Raw genomic sequence first — 21,624 nt, 5'->3', positions numbered from 1 at the left:
TGATGTGAGCTCCATAATAGCCGGCACAGACAGACAGTAATATGTGATGAGAGACGTAAACAGCAGAGTAGCTAAAAAATAAACATCACAGGTCTACATAGCTGTGATCATCTACTGAGCATTTAAAACCAGTGGAAACCAACTCTTCCACCATGTTAGCAGACATCAGCAAATGCCTGTCACTAACTTTACAGGCACACAAAGCTTTTGGTAATACAGTCCTCACCCCTCACATCTGCTCTGTCAACTTCATAATCGCATTATGATAAAATCACTATGTAAGAAAAGCAGACACAGTATTCACAGTGCTGATTAACTGATGATGATTTCCAAAACACACTGAAATGAGCTGAAACCACAGGCTGTCTGAGAGGGAGGGGGATGTGTTCAAAAACCTCTGAAATCAGTCAGAATCAGAATCAGAATCAGAATCAGACTTTATTGCCAAGTAAGTTTGCACATACAAGGAATTTGTCTTGGTATATTGGTGCTAAAGAACAATTATAATAAAAAGAGTAAAAAGCAAAAAGCAAAAACTATATTTACAGGAACACAAGTAAAGGAGCATAAATATACATAATTAAATTAAAGTGTAAAGTTTAGAGTGCAAACGTTTGAAGGTGGCAGTGATTGTCCGGGGAGATGTGCGTTAATGTAACGTGTAGTGGGGGGATTATAGTCTGTGACGGTCTGTGTGTGTGTGTGTGTGTGTGTGTGTGTGTGTGTGTGGGGCTATGTCTTGTTGAAGAGCCCAGTTGCAGAGGGGAAGAAACTGTAAAGTACTGTGTAGTGAAACACTGTAAACTACTGCATTCAAGTTCTGTCAAGCAACGTGGCTAAGATAATATTCTGATGTGGACATTAATTTAGAAAATGTGTGTGTTACCTCAGTGTTATCTGCACTACATCCTAATACGACACATAAATCTTCCTTCATATCAGGAACTTACTGTGAAACGTGTTGTTTTTGGCAGAGGAGGAAGTCAGAGAGTTTACAATGAGATGGGAGCATTAGGACAGAAAGTGTATGTCCATGAGGGAGGGAAATTACACAAATGACTGGTTGAGGGTTGTGTCAGGGACATTACTACCACTCCTCATATTCCTACAATGTGATTTTTTAAATTAGCCCAAACTGATTTTAAATTCACATAATTCAAATGGAGCTGTGCTGTGTATCCTCTGCTTTTTATTCTGCAATCCTTCCTTTCTTTATACTGTTGGTCTAGTACTTTGACCTGCTGGAGGCTGTAAGACCCCCCCACTCCTCATAACCTCCTGTGCTTCCTATCATGGATTATATATTCTAATAATCTAAGATGTGAAGTGTTAATGATTCCAGACAAATACAGGGATTGGTTTACATCTTCCAAATCTGCCTTGATCTCATTTTCATTCAAAGACACAGTAAATATGGAGGGGATGCACCTGATGTTGCTTCACCTGCTTCAGCTCAACTTTAGCTGATGATGATCCATGCTCCACTACTCATCAACAACAAAACTGTGGAGGTGGTCAGTAGCACAAAGTTCCTGGGGGTGCACATCTCAGCCGACCTCACCTGGTCTGTAAACACTGCATCACTGGTGAAGAGGGCACAGCAGCGGATGTACTTCCTGCGGAGGATGAGAAGAGCCCATCTGCCCCCACCCCTCCTCACCACATTCTACAGAAGCACCATAGAGAGCATCCTGACCAGCTGTATCTCAGTGTGGTGTGGAGGCTGCAGTGCCTCTGACTGGAAGGATGTGAGGAGAGTGGTGAGGACAGCAGAGAGAATGATCGGGACTTCTCTCCCCTCCATCCAGGACATTGCACAGATCCTCTGTGTGTCTCGGGGCCAGGAAGATCTGCAGTGACTCCTCTCACCCCCATCATGGACTGTTTACCCTGCTGGCCTCTGGAAAGAGGTTCCACAGCATTCGATGTAGGACCACCAGGTTCTACAACAGCTTTGTCCCCCAAGCCATCAGACTTTTAAACACCTAAAAATTCACTTCCGTCTGCATATACTCAGTGCTGCTGGACTCATATTTAAATATCGAATATTTAATCTATACTGCTGTAAATCGCTGTACATATTTAAGATTTAAGTAACATTTGCACTACACTGGTAACTGTAAAATCTGAGGCCTATGCAAACGAAATTTCGTTCTGTATACACTTGCTGCATACTGACAATAAAAGTCTAAGTCTAAGTCTAAAGGAGCAGTCCACTGATTTAGCATTGCTCTCCTGTAAAACTGACAGACTCCTGATGGACAAGAAAAGCACTGATACAGCAGAATCATCTTTATTCAACAAGAAAACCACTCTGCAACTGGTAACACTCACACCCTCCCTCTGCCTGTATTCTAATATCTCTCTGCTTCTTACCTGCACGACTCCTCGAGATAACGAAAACCTGCTCAGACTACACGCTGTACTTCCTCATTCTTTGTAGGCCTGCCTCCAAGGATGGTCACAGACCATGACCAAACTCAGGAACCACAACAAACCCTCCGCCATGTTGGTCTCTAGCAACAGGGTAAACTGACACTAAAATACCAGTGTTTTTGGTGAACAGAAAATGTGTTGGGAGTGTTCACTTGTAATATTAATCTACTGTGTAACTGATGAATCACTGCTGTGAGATAACTGATTTCCTAATTATTAATAATAATCATTATTTTCTGCAGTAGGAGGGGCTGCTGTCTATAAAAACAGGAGTTGGAGCTTATCTCAGGAGGTCAGCCCATGCTGGCACTTAAAGGGGAATTTCACCAGTGGAGAGATGACCATTTCATGAAACTAGGTTCCTTTATAGAAGACATGTAATTATTTTCTGAATGAAAATGTACCTGTGGCGACATCAAGCATGCACATGGTACCAAGGCAAAAACAAAATGAGTTAAATACCAGCAGGCCTTGAACATTATCAATCAGTACCTCATCTAACAGCCCAGCCACCTGCAGGCTACCTGCCACAGAGAGGTGACCGAGGACATCCACACATCTATGGTTTATTGAAAAGGAAGACAGAGACATATCCCACCTTATTTAACAACACAGACCTGTGTACTCATGTCAGTCACAATCAGCTCAGAAACATTCAAATGAAGTTTCCTCTTCCTGTTGGTTTGACACTTTTCCTGTTTGCACAATGATGGCAGTAAAGACTGTTGGCTGCATTTTATCATGGACTCTGGTCTCACTACAGCCACCCAACAACATGTATTTTAACACCAGACACACTACAGACTGGACCAGAGTCTTATCCAGTGAATGACCACGTCCCTGAACACACACATTATTAGTTTGGGGTCCTGGCCTGTAAAAGACTGGAACGTCCCGTTTTCCTCTATCACTCACACACAGCATGGATGTCCGTTTCACATCTCATTTAAAGTATCACAGCTATAAAGATATAAAATTATGCTGACCACATCCAACATCTATTTATTTCTGTAGTTGTTTGTTCATGTGTTTATCTACATATTAAATATATAAATATGGTTATTTAAAACTCGTTTGTTCTGATAAATTATTTCCTTGTGGCCAACTACAGTTCTCCCCGATATTGGCTTTCTAATGAGCCTCTACACGGGTCTGTGGCTTCTATTGTGTCATTGTATCTTTCTATTAAAACTAAATCGAAGTAACATTCACAGTTTAACACAGTCTGACTGACGCAGATGAATTTGTTTTTTCCATCCCGAAATTATAACTCAAAGGGAGCTCCACACGGGCATGGCGGGGGTCAGTGACCGCGCACGCTGCCTGTTTATCTGTATGAGAGGTCCTCGGGAGCGCGCCCCCCCTGGCCAAGGAAGGTGAGCGAGTGTCTGGAGGGGAGGACTCGGGAGCGCGACCAGCCGAGGGATCGATCGGATTAAACTCGATTCGAGTGAAATTAACACAAAGGAGCGAAGAGCAACGCACACTAGTCGGCGAGGTTGCGGATGCGAGACACGCCGGAGAAATATTTCATGAAAAACATAAAACTTGAACTTTTTTTCCTCTGTTTATTTATATTTCAAACGAAAAAAGGACCACGGTGGATTTTTTTTTCAACCAAGCGGAGATACTAACCCTACCAACCAGGAGTTGATTTGATAAAAACCTCGAAGTGACCGAGCTTGTTGGGTAAGCTAACAAATGCCTCTTTTCTGTGAGTGAATTTTAAATTCCGTGGAGCAGAATTTCGTCCAAGTGCGATGATTTCATTGTACCCTCTGGTTCAGAATTAAAACAATTTATATACTCCCTGAATAGTAAGTTTTCCATACTTTTTCAGGGCTATCGGACTCTTTAATACGCCGTGTGAGTTGGGTTTTCAGGCGGATGGGTTTTTCATTCAGGTCTAACTCAGCGCAGAGATCATGTTCAGCGCTGCTGGTTTATTTAGCTCCTGTTTTATTTTCTCATTTCAGCAGAAAGTCATTGAAGGTCCATGTAGCTGCCATGCCGACATGCTAACAATAGCAAGTTTAGCTTTGCCACCCGCTGTATCGCTCACACACAGACACACACTCTCTCTCACACACTCACACACACGCACAACAGTCCCATTAGTCAGTTGAAAAGTGGAAAGAAAAATTTCCAGCACAACACGGAGAGCGTCTCTGAGCTCGGGTCCGGCTCTCCGACAACTTGTTGAATTTTATAAAACGGATTGTGTACTTGGACGTGTGTTGGGGAGTGAGTGTTAGCCCTGTTAGCTAATTGTGTTGAAGCCTGTAGGAGACACGAGGTGGCTCGAGTGGAGAGGTGAGTCACTGGCCGACTGAATGAGCGGAGCTCTCTCAGGGAGATTCCCAGCGGAGAATACTTGGCACATATCACCGAAAAAACGCTTCTACCGGCTTCACTTCAACTGTTTTCATGTTAAAGTGTCAATATTAGTTGCATTTCCACTGAAAACGCATGTTTTTATTGGGAAGGGACAGTGTGAAGTGTACGTTGTAGTCGCTAGTTTTATTGGACGGAAGGGACAGAGCAGTGGAGGAGAGGAGGGGGGATCTGTGAGGCCAGGCGGTCATTCCATATAACCGTGTTTTTCACCTTGTTTCTAACACCATTTACATCACCCAAACCCTCTCACTTGTACGAAAAAGACTCTGGTACCGTTGTGCACATTTAGAGCAGAAATGAAAGTGTTTTATTTTAATAAAAACCGAGATGAGCGAGTCGTTCCCTGGTCCGGAACGACGTGCGAAATACCGCTGATAGGCTAATTAGCCGTGCTAGCCGCTGGAGGTTAGCCCAGCGCTAGGACACAGAAGTTCAGCTAGCCTGTTAGCCACTTCTCATCCTCATTGTGTACGGACAGAGCCCCCCCCCCTCCCTTAAGCTAACTCCTGAGCGGTTCGGGGCGGTTGAAAGTCGGTGCATGGCTTTCAGGCAAGGAAATCAACTTTACGCATCTTTGTCGCCACTTTTTGTCGACGTTAAAAAGCAAAGTAAGGCTACCTGTCCTCACCCTGTGTGTCGGCTTTTGTTGTGGGAGCGTGTGTGTAACGTTACATTGTATCCTGCGGCCAAAGTTTGTAACACACCGCGGCTACACTTGTTACTCGGTCTGGACCGGAGGAAACGCAGCCGTAACACCTGCCGGTGCCGGTTACTGCAACACATCTTCACGGGACACACACGGCTGTGTTTGTTCACTCTGTAAAGTCTTAACTTTATGCCGTGTGTTGGCCTTTTCGTTTAGTGTGTATGTGTAATCGGTCAACTTGCATAATGGTCACCGTGTCGCTCTCACACAACTTTGTCTGCGCTGAAATCACTGGAAAAAAGCCCTAAGCATCCCGTCCTATAAGCACACACACTCGCTGCTGTTCATTCTCACATGGTGGTTTTATTCACAGTCTGACACATTCAGAGGACATGTGCTAGTTCGTTATTTTTCCTCCTCCTGTCTGCCTCAGAGCCAGGAGCTGCTACCCCCACCACCTTGTGTCTGTGAGCCAAGATGGCAGCTAGTCATGTTTAGCGGGCCACAGAGGGAGAGATAAGAGGCCCCGTCCACACACACGCACACACGCACGCATACGCATACACACAGAGCACACAACAGATGTTCAGCACTATTTGGTCTCTCGTTTGTCTCTCTCTGTCTTTTCTTGTGGTTAAAGTTGAGGCACTCTTTTCCCCTCTCGGCTTCAAGGCTGCCGTGGTTTGTTAGAGAGGCAGTTGGTCTAAGTTGGACTTCTTTGCTGGAACTTGGAAACAAGTTAAATTTCCCCTCCTGTGATTTGCGTGTAGTGAAAGCTCTGATCTGTTTTTTTTTTTTTTTAATTTTACTTAAACATTTTCAGTAGCTTCATTTGAGCAGATTAATGGTTGATTTATTCTTTTTAGAAGAAGTCTGTTTGGAAGCTTTTTCTGGGAGTTGTGTTGGTGACCTTGGAGAGCTGCTTGTTGTAACTTTGGCTGGTAGGTCTTGAGCTTCTAAAAAAATGATACACTCATTATTCAGAGGGCAAAATCATTTACTGAGCAGCATTTTAAATTATAGACGGTAGTGTCTCAATCTAAATGTTGGTTAATAGTTACTGGAACAATCACTGACCTTCCTAACCTTTATTTCTTGCATAGTTAGAATTTATAGTCATACTCATTTATCTGCCTAAAGAAAAATCTGGTCCCTCATTCCTCTTTAAAAAAAATAAAAAAAATTTTGTCCTGCGTGCTCTATACCAGAACGCCTGATGTAGATGTTTGTCATGCCAGTGGTCAACATGCTGCTTATGTACCTGACAGAGCCTCATACACAGCCAGGGAAATCCCTGCCACCTTACACTAAGGGTCAGAGAGGGGATACACCACATGCAGCAATGTGACTCATACCTGACAAAACGCAGCATTAAGATTTCAGTGAATGGTGCACATAAATTTCCACTGTAGAACACTCTGATGCTGATGTTCTCTATGTGTATACTCACAGTATCTTATCTCAACACATTCAAACCAACATGTTTGATTACCATATAGCTGTAAGCATCCTACTGTACACTGCGGCCGTGTTCAGTCACTTTATCTGTTTGAAGAATGAATGTGACCCTTTGTTTGGGACAGGTGTCCATCGGTCTGTTAGGTCTTTGCACAAGCTGTCCCCTGCTGGCTTGACCTATGACTCATGAGTTTGAGCAGTGTTGGTTTTCTGACCATTTCACCCATGACGTGCCATCTTCTGCTGACCTTTTCACCAGCTCTCACTGTTCTTCGTGCTGCTTCTGAATCGCTCAGAGTAAGAGTAACTTTTAAAGTGGAGGAGAGGCCAAAGGCAAAGTAGGTGTTTGTGTGTGTGAGAGGGAGTGCGCTCTTTAACTTGTGCCTGACAACAATGATGATGTTAATGTCTTTGTCCATAGCATCTCAGTACACACTGCATTTAGTGAATTTGCTCTTACGATTTCAGAAAATATTTATTCAGAGTTGACTTGTCCCTTTGAGATGTTTTTTTTTTTGCTTGCAGTTCGTGCCATGACTGGTTTATTCAGTGAGAAAACAATAGCTTAACATTTTTGGTAAATCTAAAACATGGTTGGTGGAAACTACATCTTTCTAAGGAGGTACTTTGTAGAAATAGTATTTATGAGGTTGCTGCAGGTTTTACTGACTTCCTTCCTGAAGCATTTCCACGCTGCAGTTATTTTTCTGGTCACACTTGAGAGTAATCACAAAACATCCCCTCACTGTAGTCAGACAGAAACTTTTATTTTGAGGGTGACCAACACCGAGCTGACATATTGTTGTATCAGGGTAGATGGTACCTGGTGCTGCAGTGCTGCTGTTGGACAGTTTACTGTTGAAAGCCTGGTGTTGGGTGTCTGAGCCAGAGCACTGGTGTTTGTTAGGGTGGCCATTTTGTCTCCTATCATCATGTGTTGTGGATGGCAGCCCTGTTAGTAGAGATGAGAAGTGGTGCTGTTGTTTGTCCCTTTCATCTTGCCATCTATCGCTCCACCTCCACCCCCTCACCCACCCACTCCCTCTCTGCCCTTGCATGTGCTCCCTCCTCTTCTTTCTACTCTTCATTCTCACCTTTTCTATCGCTCTCGCTCTCTCTCCATCTTTGCCTGTCTGTGTTTCCTCCCCTCCTCCCTCTAGTCCTCCCATTTCCAGCCAAAAGGTTAGCGGGGGTCTTTAGCACTGTGGTGAAATTCAAAACCGAGTGTCATCACTGTCTCTCTCGCTCTCTCTCATCCCTCCCTCTCACCTGTCACTCCCTCTGCCCCCTCTCTCCTCACTTGTCTCCCCCATCCCCCATCCTCCTCCTGCAGCAAGGGCCTTCTGGACCAAGTGCTGTGCCTAGAAGAGAGGCTGGTGTTAATATAGCTCTCAAGTGTTTGTGTGTGGGCTGAACGTGTTTTTCTGTGTCTATGTGTGCGCGCGTGTTTTAGAGGAGGCAGCCTGTCAAGTACATCTCTGACCCATATGTGTGCATGCCTTTTAATCTATCCTTGACCTCTCCCAGTGTTGATGTATGGCACATCCTGTTTTTCCTCCTCATTCTCTTTGCTCTCATTCGCCGTCTAACCTCACTGCTGCTGGGAAACAAATAAGCAGAGCTAAAACCCAGGACTCTGCACTGGAAATATTTGGGAGTTACGTGTCATCAGCTGGTGATGAATCCCATCGCTGAAAGTGGCTTCGGCTCTCTGACAATCTTGCAATCATTTATTGGCAGAGTTGTGACTTTCATATCCTTCTACCTCTCCTCTCTTTCCTATCAGTTTCTCTCCTGGAGTGATTTACATGGCTGATGAAAGGTTTAGTGTTGCTTGCTTGTGGAACCAACATCCAGTTAGATAGATGGAGATGGATGCAAAGTCAGAGAGGGGAGAGATGGCTAAAAGATACAAGGATGTGAGCACATGCAAGAGAAGGTGTATGCATCTACCTCGAAATGTAAACTTTTTTCCATCAAATCTTCTCTTAAGTGATCCTGTCAATAGTTGTAAATTATTATTAGCTAATGCTGGCCATTATGTATTGTGCCAGGGGCAGCAGCAGCTGGATTTTCATCCATCTGAAATATTACTCAGCTGTAACTGTAAAAACAGGACTTAGGAGATCCTAAGCTAGATTCAAAACCGCAACGGAAGCACTTTGGATCCTGTAGAACACACTGACTCAGGACAAAAGGTGTGTGTATGTGTGTTTCAGGAGAGAAGTTACCCCACAGCTTTATAGGAAGGGTTCTAGAAGTTAATTGGTTGTTGGCGGGCAGGCGGAGCAGGGAAGGGGAACAGCCAGTCTCTGGGAAAATGGTCCAGACCTGCCTGTCCCATTGAGGGCATGTCAATAGCAGTGATTGATTAGGGAGATGTGGGGGTAGCACGCTAGTGGGTCTGGTCTATTTTGTATGTGTGTGCGCGCGCACACACCTTCCTTTTTGCTCTTGCATGAAAACCATTCACCAGCTAGTCATTCATATTTCTTAGGAAGATTAAAATCTACCCAGGAAAGTACTGCCTGTGATGTTCTGTTGCTCAGAAATGTCCTCAGTTTCATTTACTTTCTCTGCACATGGATGACAAATCTCTCAACAGCATAAAACCGCTAGTGGTTTTTTTTGAACAAGTGGAAGAGACTCCCAGTTACTGACAAATCCTGTAGTTTTTGAAAAATTGCAGGGTTTTCCCCAGAGCCTGTAACAATGGCAGTCTGCTGCTGTGATGTAACACATTTGCATCACTGAGCAACAATTTCCCCCTCACCTGCAGCAGTTTGATTTCTGATTTTCATGAAGGGTTACACCCCCGCATTGAAAATTGAGACATGGGTACTGGAGTAATCACATAAAGAAAGCCCAAAGAAATTCAGAGGGATGTGATTTTTTTTTCTTTTCTTTTTTGAAACAGTGTCTCTTTTGTAGCTTGTTTCTTGCCACTGAGCCTGGGGGAGAGGTGACCATGACTCAGTGCAGTGGGGGGAAGTGGTATGACTGTAGTCCAGTCATTATACTTCAGCCAGTCAGATGGATACACTGACCAGGATTAAATCCTCATTGGCTGTCATCCTGAAGTCTTCAGTACAGGTCATCTGACCTGGTATTGTGACCTACTGAGCACTTTATTAGGAACACCTCTCTAACACTGGGTAGTTCCTCTCTTTGCTCTGGATTCCTCCAGATGTTGAAACTTTCCTCTGAGATTCTGCTCCATGTTGACATGACTGCATCACGTCGTTTCTGCTGATTGTCAGCTGCCACCTCCTGTTCACATCCAAGCTGTTCTACTGGATTCAGATCTGGAGACTGCAGAGGTCACTGAAGTTCACTGAACACCACCAATAATCATGTCACAGTCAAAGTCACTGTCAAATCACATTTCTCCTCATTCTGATGTTTGATGCGAATATTAACTGAAGCTCCTGACCTGGATCTGCAGGATTTTATACACTGCACTGCTGCTGCGTGATTGGCTGATTGGACTACTGCATGAGTAAGCAGGTGTACAGATGTTCTTAATTAAGTGTGCAGTGAGTGTATATTGAGTTCAGATCAGAAAATCCACTGTAGTTTTCCATTTGGCCTAAATTGATGCATCACCTTTTCCACCTCAGCCAAGAGAGAGAGAGCGCATTTTTGCCCTTTTACGTTCAGGTTTTTATGCACAAATTGAAAATGCACAGAAAAACAGTTGGATAGAAACCCACCCACTGTGTGAAACCCTTACTCTGTTTGGAAAGTAAGGCACTGTCCCAGCAAAAATGCACCTAGAATATTCTAACTGGTGATTAAACTAAATACAGACAAACAAAAACTCTGGCTCAGGCTATACATTTAAGACTTTATAGGATTTTAAATTGTTCCAATGACCTTACCATGTATGAAGGCCTGGCAGGATGTGACCCAGATTTGTCTGACAAATCTCGCATGATTTGCATCAGCCCGTTCCAGCTCATTCTAAAGGCATTTTCCAACCATATATATGAAGTGACCTCTTTAGTAAATGAGTGGAGGTGACAAGGTGTTTTTAAAAAGCATTCCACAGCATTTCACTGCTGAAATAAATTCCCTCCTTCATATGTCACTGATCAGTAGTTGTGGGGAAAGTGTGGATCCGGTTTGTTGTGAAGCGACTTGAGTGAAGTTAGGTTTTGTGTGTCATTTTCTGTAGAGAGCTGGTTTTGTTGGGTTTTTAAGATCCGCAGTGATGATGTTACTGTTTGAGCCCATCAGTCAATCTTTTATAATAACTGAATTCATTGTGACTTGTCACTGCATTAAACCTAATCCGGCATGGGGCAGTATGAATGATTTCTTTTGACCTTAAATTTGGTAGATTCAGGACGGACAGTTTTGGACAGGTTTTTTATATAAGGTAGAAAGTAAGAAACAACAATGCAGAGAATTTACGCAATAATTGATAATGTAGAAATATATCTTGTCTCCTGTGTTGAGCTTTCTGTTCCTCCCTCTTCATTTAATACAGTCACAAATGTGAGTGATTTCCAGAGACTAGACAGTCAGTTGCAGAAACCATATAACAGGTTTCTTTTAGCTCACTGCGCACACACACACACACACACACACACACACACACACACACACACACACACACACACACACACACTCTCTACGAGCAGGTTCCTTGCACCCCCTCTTCCCGTGCCTGTCTCTCGCCCTCTGTGTCCTCTGTGATCAGGCTGAGAGCTGGCCAGTGGTTTTTCCTACCACATGGTAAAGGCAGGGAACAGATTGGATAAACACAGCCCTTTCCTGCTGACCCACCCCCACTACCCACCCCTCTCCCCCAAACACACACACTCCCCGATATGCATGGTGCGCGCACACACACACACACACATGCACTGTCCATTAACGAAGCAGCCGTGCGTAAAATAACCAGATTTTCTCTAGCTTCACTGCTTCTCTCTTTCTTCCCTCACTCTCTTGATCCCCCCCCTCTCTCTCTTCCTTCCTTCCGGGCCTCAAATCCCAGCCCCAAACACACACGGCCCTGCATCCCCTCACTTGAGCGTAATTACACACACAGCTAGCCAGCTCCTGCGTGCTGTCCTCCATTTGGGAACAAAGGTCTAAATTATAGCGGCTTAGATCCTAGTGGTAATGGGAGGTGGGTGGGTGCACACGTGTTCTCCAGAGGAAGAGGGAGATCACTCACTTCATGTGTGTAGTTAGGTTGTGTCTGCTGAGCTTTTGGTGTAGTTTGTTTCTCTGGCTTTGTTTTGTTTGTCTGTGCCTGCCTGCCTGCGTCTCAGAGGAAACATGGTGTTGTTGACATGGCAGAGATTTCCTGTCGTAAAGCCTGGAGGCTACAGACAGTTTAGCTGCCAAACTGTTGACAGCACAGACAGGACTGCATTGAGTTGCTGTTGGCTAATCTCTCTCCCGTCTTTCTTCCCTCGCTGCAGACTAATACGGAGAAAGTTTAGTTGTTAAAATAACCTGATAAAGAAAGGGATCTTTCTCGTCTGACTTGGTACATCCAGAGGGGGACATGCAGACTGTCCACCACATTTATCACAGGCTTTAAAAAAGAAAACTGAGAAGTGTGCCAGGGAGGGCTGAGCACCTGCAGGTTTTCATTCCTGCTTAAGTTTACACCAGGTGACGTCAGTGACTAACACACCTTCACACAGTCTGGAGGAGCTTATCAGTTAAATGACTCAGTGACAGACAATGACTGGTCGAATCGAAAATGTGGAGACTTCTGATACATGGTCACCTGTCTGTGTTCACACACATTTTTCACTGTAAATAGCATAGTGTGTGTGTGTGTGTATGTTTAAAGAGGAACTTTTTGTGCTGGGGTTACACATTGACAACAGTGTTTTCATTAGAGTTCCTGTTTGGGTTTCTGTTAAATGAAGGCTCATCTCTAATGCACTACAGTGAATGACTGTAATGCTGCTGGCTGCCAGAGAGGCCATTCAGTTGCACTAACTTGGCAGTGATATTCTGTGGTTTCGGCTTGGCTGAAAGGATGGCCTCGATAATTGTGGTTTGACAGAGCTGCACGGCCAGTGTGAATTCCTGAGCCTAGCTGGTGATCGCCACTTCATTCATCAAGTCGGCTAAAACTATACATGTTTGAGCCACTTGGTTATTACTCGTGCTTTCAGGTGAGGAGGAAATTGTGGAGCTGATACGATGTTGTTGGACTCACAGGCTCATGTGCCTGTCTCCAGCAGTGACAGAACCAAACCCGTTTTATATTTCATCACACTTTGTTTAAACTGGATAATAAAGCTGCCACTTCAAGGTTAAAGTCCATACAGTGTCTCAGCTTTTATTTTGGGACATAGTTTGCTCAGAGTTACAACACAGGCAGGAGCATAATAAAGGTCTTTTCCTCCCATCCTGAAACTATCTCTGCAGCTTTAGTTTCATTTCTTAGGAATTAGTCTGCTGTATGTTAGCAGGTGACATGTATGACCTGATGTTGAGAGGCTGCCCACAGCTGCATTGTAACAGTATTTTTTAGCTCACAGTGTAGCATGGCCACATTATTGCTGTCTATTAGAACTGCAGCAATTAGTTTATTAATTGATTATTCAATCAATTAATTTAATTGGCAGCTGTTTTGCTAATCAATTAATAACTAAAGTCATTATTCAGACAAAATGGCCAACATTTGATAGCTCAAATGTGAGAAATATAGTAAATGTTTTTTGGTTTGGTTGGACAGACAAGAATATGAAGATGTCACCTTGTGCTCTAGGATACTGTAGTGGGAATTTTTCATGGTCAGTTGTTTTTCAGACCAAATGATTATTGAGAGAATATTCAACAGAGGCATCAACAGTAAATGAATGACATGAGATGAGTTTGTTGTCACCCTTCTGTCTATACAGCATTTCAGTTTTAACTTGCATAGATGTATATTATGTTTTTTGTTTAATCAATTCATTTTGTTCCTCTTTAAAGAAAAGGAAAAGAAAAAGAATTTACTTTTGCTAGGCACTGTAGCAACATCCAGCAATCTGTGTGTGTGTGACAGTACTTATTTTTGACATGAATCTAAATATGTTCAGGCTTATCCATCTCTTAAATTGACATGTCACAGTCTATACTGTGTCCATTTTCACTTTAAATATAATAATTTCAGTTTGTCAAGGAAGAGTTAATGGCACCATAAATTCTAACTTTTATTACTGTTTCATGTATAGTTGTAATATATGGAATTGATGTAAACATTGTGTAAGTTTTTAATTTCATGACCCCAGCAGTGTACTTAGCGTTACTCAGCACTGGCTGTAACCATGCACTACCTAACAATGTACTTTGACTCACCGCTGAGAAAGTAGTATTGGTGCACCACTAATAATGGAGCTGAAGAATGGCTTTCCTACAGGGGGTGATGAAGTTATTTTGTTGAGGTGTAGAGGCTGTCACCTCTGAAAACACTGATAAACATCAGTGTGCCTCTCGTGAAGCCACATAACTGAACACAACTTCTCAGTTGTGTCAGTATGGTCTTTTTTTCTGTCAGTGGATAGATGATGGAGGGGAGTATAGGACAGGAGCCTGAAGGCCTGCTCTGCTGATAACACACATACCGATGTTAACCACTTAGTAGTTTAGCCCATGCTAAGATACAGAAAGGGGCATACAGATCGGTTTGATGTTGTGGTATAAGGCAGCAACTGATTCATCATTTAGTCCATAAAATGTCATTTTAAAAAGTTAAAAAAAGAAATCTAAATTTCTCAAAGTCCAAACTGTTGTGTTCAGATTATTTGTTTTGTCCAGAACCCAGACATATGCTAGCCAAAATGATGGGTATTTTCAGACAATTAAAACACTAGTTATTGGTTCTGAAGGTGTCAGACAACATACAGATCAATGATGACACTTACATTCTGATCAATACAGTTTCCATACGAAATGAGTGATTACAGCGACAGATGGAGAAGACAGAGATTTGGCTTTTTAACACTTGTATCACTTGTTTTTTTTCACTGAGGGCATACTACATGGCCATGGAGTTGACATGTTCACACTGATGGAGGCACTGAGTCAAAATATAAGGGGCTGTGTTGGTGTGGGTGTGTTGCCACAGTTACCAGTGAGAAAATGAGCCACTGAGTCCAGTGAGAAGGCTTCTCAGATGCCAAGACACCACACAGCCGTTTTCAGCACTTGAGAAAAGTTATGAATGTTGCTTCAAGCTCATGAGGTAAACAGTACCTGGTGTTGATATGCCAGCGCTTTATGGTTTTTAGGTGACTTTGGACTGTACAGTGCTACGGCAACACTTAAGCCAGAATCCACATTTACCAGACCTGTCCGCAGTCCCTCATGGTTGTTAGGACGGATATGGTCTTACCTCCCCTGGGCTCCTCACCACGTGTGTGTCACAGCAGGGGGAGGAGAGGGGAGCGTGGTTGGCTAAATGCCTCATCCTTTGATGAGATTTGACGTCTAAAGCGGCACACTGACCGTTCACCTAATTCCCTCTGCAGTAACAGCTGGGCCTCAATGCCAAACTGTGCATGTGTGTGTGTCCTTTGAGGGAGAGATGAGAGCTCAAGTTTGGTCTGTAATGGAAGAGGAAGAGAGAAGGCTTGTATGTTCAATGACCGAAGGAGAGAGAGAGAGAATCTCTGGCCTTCCTACTTTTAACTAGTGCTGTGATCTGATGAAAACCCCAAGGCTAATACAGGCTCTCTCGCTCGCTCGCTCGCTCTCTCTCTCTCTCTCTCTCTCACACACACACACAAACACACAGTAGCAGCTAAGTGCTTAGACAGCTACATTTATTCTGTATTGTAGAATACACAGTGTAAAGTAGTGTGTGTCTGGCAGAGCTGACAGGAAACCGGTTGCCTTCATAGTAGCTTGCAGCAAAGGATGTGAAATTACACTTGATTACTCTCACCTGCCACACACATTCACATGCTCACATTTTTCTTCCTGTAGTGATTGAAATACACAGGAAGTGATGTAACTCAAGCGTTTCATAGCTGCTAGTTATAGCACTGTGGATCTAGTAGCCCAAAGCAAGTTGCTGAGGAGGCTGATGGTTTCTGTTGGACTGTTGGAGTGTTAGAGTATTTAAATAAGCTACAGACAGACTTTGGGAATTAGGCTGCAGCTGCCAAATAGTTGTTGATTACACCTCTAAGATGTGAGGATGTGCAGCTTTTCTCTGTGTCTATATCTTTGTAAATTAAATGTCTTTTATTTAGTTGTGTGTTGATTAGATAAGCAAACAATGATTAGATGTCAAACATTTTTCTCTGTTCATGCTTTATAAACCAAATGATTAAGCGATTGAAAAAAATGGTCCTGTGTTTCCATCTGCATTGCCAGGTATACATATATAAGTGCATCTGTTTACAATGTGGTGGACTGGAATTAGCTCCACAGAAGACAGTAGTGATGAAATGAAGTGCTTCTCTGTGTGTTTACTTTTGTGTACAAACTAATCTTATTCAGAGCTTAAAGTGGAGCTTCTGCACTTACCTGCCAGGTCAAAGTGATGTCCAGATGGAGGTGAAGTGGACATGAGATATGTCCTGTTCCATTTTATGCTACTTTCTCAATTTAAGAATGGTGGAAATGGAACAGTTTGTGTAATTAGTCGCAGGTTTCACTCAGAATTGTTTTAACTACTACTTGTACTATTTTCTCTTTTTAAACTTATTATTAAAAATACGTCCACATGCTCCACTTCAAACATTTTAATTGCCAAGTACATTGTGAATAACAAATAATGAAGGATATATACAGCCTTACTGATTGATGCTGTGTCAGCAACAAGATATAGACAGTGAGTTGTCCATTGCTACACTTTGAGTGACTGTTTCATAGCCTGTTTGTTGCTGCTTTCCTCTCCTTTATTCCTTTATCCCTTTATCAGCCATCCCTTCCTGACCCTCTCATGCTGCTTCAGCGACCAGCAGCACTGGTTGAAGCTTGGAAACAGTTAATCCCACTGGTTGGACTGTTCAACTTTCCCACGTGTGTATTCTGAAGTTTCTAGGTACTCTGTCTTGCTAATACCTCTGGTGAAACTGCTTTTGTGCCTCCTCAGGATGAGCCCTTTTCAGTATTTGAAATTAGTCTTCAGTGTTCATCTGGACTGAGAGCGGAAACATTCATAGTTGAGAGAGAGAGAGAGAGAGAGAGAGAGAGAGGCAGAGGGGGGCTGAGCGAATCAGTGTGCTGTACACAGCTCTAGGATGAAATATGATTTTGCTAGGGCTGTATGCAACTCTTGAATTTGAATCAGATTTGTCCGTTCAATACGAAGATTCATCAGTTTGTTCATTGTTTTTCATACAGACATTAAGATGGCGTCTTGGTAACAGCTCAGTTATGAAATCCTACCGCTGACAGGGTTGTGAACTGCTGTTGACTCAGCACAGCACCAGTGGTTCGTGCTGTAGCTGGTGGTGCTGCCTGGTGTTGCTCTGCCCTTCATTTCTATCATGTTTTTACTTCTGTCACTTAGTTTTGTGGTTTGGTCATTTTAAGACCGGACTTGGTTGTAAACTTTACAGCCTCACACACTGTCCCACACACTGACAGAGGTAATGGCATATTACAGTGTACATACCACCTGTTTAAACACATATCTGAGCTCTACTATTGAATCATTAACAATCTATCTCATCTGTCCTTGCCTGTTGCTGAACATAATATAGTAAAGTCGAGTAGCACCTGTTTTCATGGTTCACATGAATCAGTTGGCTTGTTAACTGCTTTTTGGCTGGATGGATAAATTCCATTAAAATCTGTCATAGTGACAGACGGGCTGTTGTAAATATCAAACATCCATTCAACTCAGTACCTGTTATATTTTGTTTCAGTTTAAGGAGAACCCTTGTTTACTAGTTAGTTGTAAGCTACAGCTGTCGCCATCTTTGTGTACAGTAACCATGGTAACAGCTGTCTCTATGCAGTAACACACAGACTGTCTCACCTCAGTCAGTCTGGTTATCATATCCAACAGAACTGCGCTACAATCTGGTTTAGTGCGGCTGTTGCTGCTAAGCTAAAATCACTTCAGAGCAGCTGGATTCACTCACTAAAATACTCTTCATTGTCTGGATTCAGTTTGAGAGGAGACGTTATATTATCAGATAACATCAGCTGTGATGTTTCTTTAGCAAACATCCAGAGGGAGATTTAGATGATTACTGCTGACGTAAATTCTCAGTAGACTGTAGATGAATTTAGTCCATGAATCTGTTTCTTCCATGAACAGATTATGTCAGATAACATCACTGACAGAGACATGGCTTTGGACAGTGTTTCTTATTAACAGTGCAACAGGTCAAACAGATAAATCATCTTTTGAACAAGAGAGGAAACTGATTTACTCATCAGCAGCTACAGTTTTTGATTCCACAGATGCAGGTTGTTGAATAAGACTTTAATGCATCCATAGTCTTTCACTATAGCATTTAGTGTTGACTTGTTGATGAGAAGAGTAACACATTCTCATCAAGATTACTTTTTTAAATATCAATTTCCCACAAGTGGGATAAATAAAGTATATCTTATTTACTTTAGTCTCATTTTGTCAACAATATTTTTCATCATTTTTTTCATTGATTCAATTACATAACATTACATAACATTATTGACTCTAGTGGGGGAGTTGAGTAATTTTTGGGGCACAGTTTATTTTAATTGTACAAAATATTTACTAGAAAGGGAAAATTAATAATTCATGCACCCCATTTCATGTGAGGCAATTGAACATTTTTGCCCCGATACCTGCAGGTCTCTGTAAATAACCAATAAGTGAGGGAGAGTGGGGGAGGAAGGAAATGAGGTGAAGGGGGGGAGGGGAAATCTGTAGCCTTAGAAGTTGGATTGGGTGTTTTTTGCAGTGCATTGAAGCAACAAGCAAACCTCCCCCATCTCCTCCCCAGCTCGGTCTCTATTTGGCCCACACCTACTCATTCATGCATGCTTATATCCACCTACAGTAGCTTCACCCTCACACTCACACAGACTGGGTGTTGGATGGGCCACCCAGTCTCTCACATGTCGATTCTATTCACACATCGCTAGAGTCCTCAGTTTTTCAGATTTTTACACACAGAGGGTCAGTTTATTAATAAGAAAGTAGTCTTGGTGTGTGTTTTTCCTTTAATACCCAGGGAGGTGAACACACACACACACACACACTGGCTGTTTTCTTCACACATCTGCCAGGACTGACTGACTGGTTAGTCAGCCAGCTGAATGGCTTGCTGACCCAGTAGATAACTATGGACTGATTGGTGTATGGAAAAGCTCTCTGGTCTGTTGGCTGGCTGATTGCTGGCTGACTGGATGGCAGCTGCTGCTGTTCAAACAGAGTTGCATCTGCTGGGCCTTTTGTTCTAACACACACACATTCAATGACTTCAAGAGTGTGGTGAAAAGGAAAAAAGTTCTTTTGTTTGGTAGTAAAATGGAGGTGGGGGAGGGTTTGGAGGGAGTGCTAATATGAAGTGTGTGTTTTGGGGTGTGTGAATGTGGAGGGTTTTTTTTCAGTTGGTGCATTTTTTTCTGGGATGGTTACAACTAATTAACTTGCTAAACATGCAAGTTCATCTGTTGGTCTGTAGCTACTAAGGCTGCTGAAATGTTCAAACACCAGATTAAGATGGCCCAGTACTTTGGGAAAGGTATATACTTGTGATTTTGTTGACCAGTATTGTGATTTTAAATGGTGATAACTTCCTGTCAATGGTTAAAACGTATCTTGAACATAACCACTAACTTATGGACTACATAAAATATTGGTCAATGAGATAAAATATGTTTTCTGAAATCTTCCCTGGGTTTTAAACCAGTTGACTGCAGAAAAGAAAACTTACTAAATTAAATGGATTTGGTTAAATTGGTGACATAAAGTAAGATATTCCAAAACCAATTAATAATTCTTTACCTTTCTTTCTCTGTCTCTCTAGGAACCACAACGAGGACCATGGAGTAACAAGCTTCGTATTAGCAGCTAGCTGATTAGCTCCTCACTGCACAACACACCTCCTTCCATCTAGTCGCCTCCATCTGTGGGCCCCCCACCTGGCCATGGCGGACCCAGGGATGTTGAGTTTATTTGGGGACGATGCAGGGCTGTTCTCAGATGGATTAGATGGTTTAGGAGACTGCTTTCCTCAGCAGCCTGCCCCTGGCCAGTCCAACCCTCTAGCCCAGCAGACTAATCCCTCTCTGAACCATGAGCACCAGGGAAACAGGGGTTACCACCAGGGGATGATCCACGGTGCTGGGACTGGCCCAGGGCAGCCTAAATTGGGGCAAATGTACGACCACAGCCCCTACACAGGCTACGATCAATCTGGTGCCCCTGGAGGACGAATGATGGCCCAGAATGGTCCCAGCCAGGGGCCACCAAATGTGAACGCAGCCATGAATGGCATGGCTTCCCACTACCATAATAACCCAGCTAACTCTAGCAACCCACACCATGGGTACCCAGGTGAGGCTGGGGGTGGAGGAGGAGGTGGGGGTGGGGTTTGGGGCCAGCAGCAGCAGAGCAGATCAGCTTATCAGCAGCCTCCAACACAACCGGGAGGCGGCCCCAATCAGATGGGGGCCTACCAGATGTCTCAAGGCAACTATGGTGGGATGCAAGGCCCACCCACACCGAATGCAGCTCGCATGAACCAACACTACCCACAGAGCATGGCGCCCCCCCCTGCTCAGGACCCATCTCACTACCTGGGACATGTTGGAATGGGGGGGAACCAGATTAGACACCCCCAGCCCCAGCCACAACCACAGGGCTATTCCAACATGGGTCACACACCCCGATACCCGCACTCCCCTTCCCGACAGTCCCCACACACCCACCAGCATCAGCAGGGCATGGCAGGGTTTGGGGGAGGCCAGTACCCTGGCTATCAGGCCCAGTATGGAGCCATTGGACCTGGGATGGGCCAGAGTGCTAATACTAACGTCAGTAGTAACACCAGCCAGGCCATGGCACCAGGGCAGCTTGGCCAGAGGTTTAACCAGGGATCAGGCCCAGCAACTGGGCAGCAGGGGCAGCGATATCCCCCTGCACCACCACACCAACCCCAGCCCCTTCAAACCCATTCTGCCCCTATGCAGCAGCAGGCAGGACAGCATGGCCAGCCTATGCACCCCCTAAACCACACCCAGCATCCTCAGAATGTGCCCCAGTCGCAAAATCAGCCCCAGTCCCACCTTGCCCCCCCAGCTCAGGGATCTTACCCCTCCCCCTCATCCATGTCCCCCATGAGGGTTTTGGGGACCCCGACCCCTCCTCCCCAGCAGGGCAGACCCCCTAGCGCAGGACTAGCTGGGCCCCCAGAGGTTACAGGGTACACAGCCCTGCAGTCTCCACCCAATGCTATACCCCATCCACAGAGAACTCCCCAAACCCCTCTGTCTGCCCCTCACCCTCAACACCAGCAGCCCCACAACATGCCCCCCAATGCAGGGCAGATGTATCCTGGCATGGGGCCACAGCGTGGTCCACAAATGGGTCCAAATAGGCCTCAGCTCCAGCAACAACAAGGTAAGCAGTGAACAGCTGATTCTGTCCCATGATACTTTTTGGTTGAAACTTCCACCATAAACGTTTCAAAGGAACTGTAATATGTAGAAATTAACAAAAGACAGTTTTCTTTTCATTTGCTGTTTCCATACCCTGAATGTAGTGTAAATAC

At 43.9% G+C, this 21,624-nt stretch overlaps 1 protein-coding gene across 1 annotated transcript in view; it reads left to right on the top strand.

Moving 5' to 3' along the window:
- The first annotated feature begins 3,817 nt into the window (after positions 1 to 3,817).
- The window catches only part of chd7 (chromodomain helicase DNA binding protein 7), an 80,104-nt gene continuing 62,297 nt past the window's right edge, over positions 3,818 to 21,624 (top strand). Inside the window, 2 exon segments of the mRNA XM_051070184.1 lie at positions 3,818 to 4,125; positions 19,879 to 21,473. Coding sequence (XP_050926141.1) covers positions 20,000 to 21,473 — 1,474 coding nt within the window. The 5' untranslated portion in view covers positions 3,818 to 4,125; positions 19,879 to 19,999.

The sequence above is a fragment of the Lates calcarifer genome, linkage group LG4, assembly GCF_001640805.2.
Source record: "Lates calcarifer isolate ASB-BC8 linkage group LG4, TLL_Latcal_v3, whole genome shotgun sequence".
Classification (NCBI taxonomy): Eukaryota; Metazoa; Chordata; class Actinopteri; family Centropomidae; genus Lates; species Lates calcarifer.
Note: the sequence above shows the minus strand (reverse complement) of the source record. Positions and strands in the feature narration are given on the sequence as shown.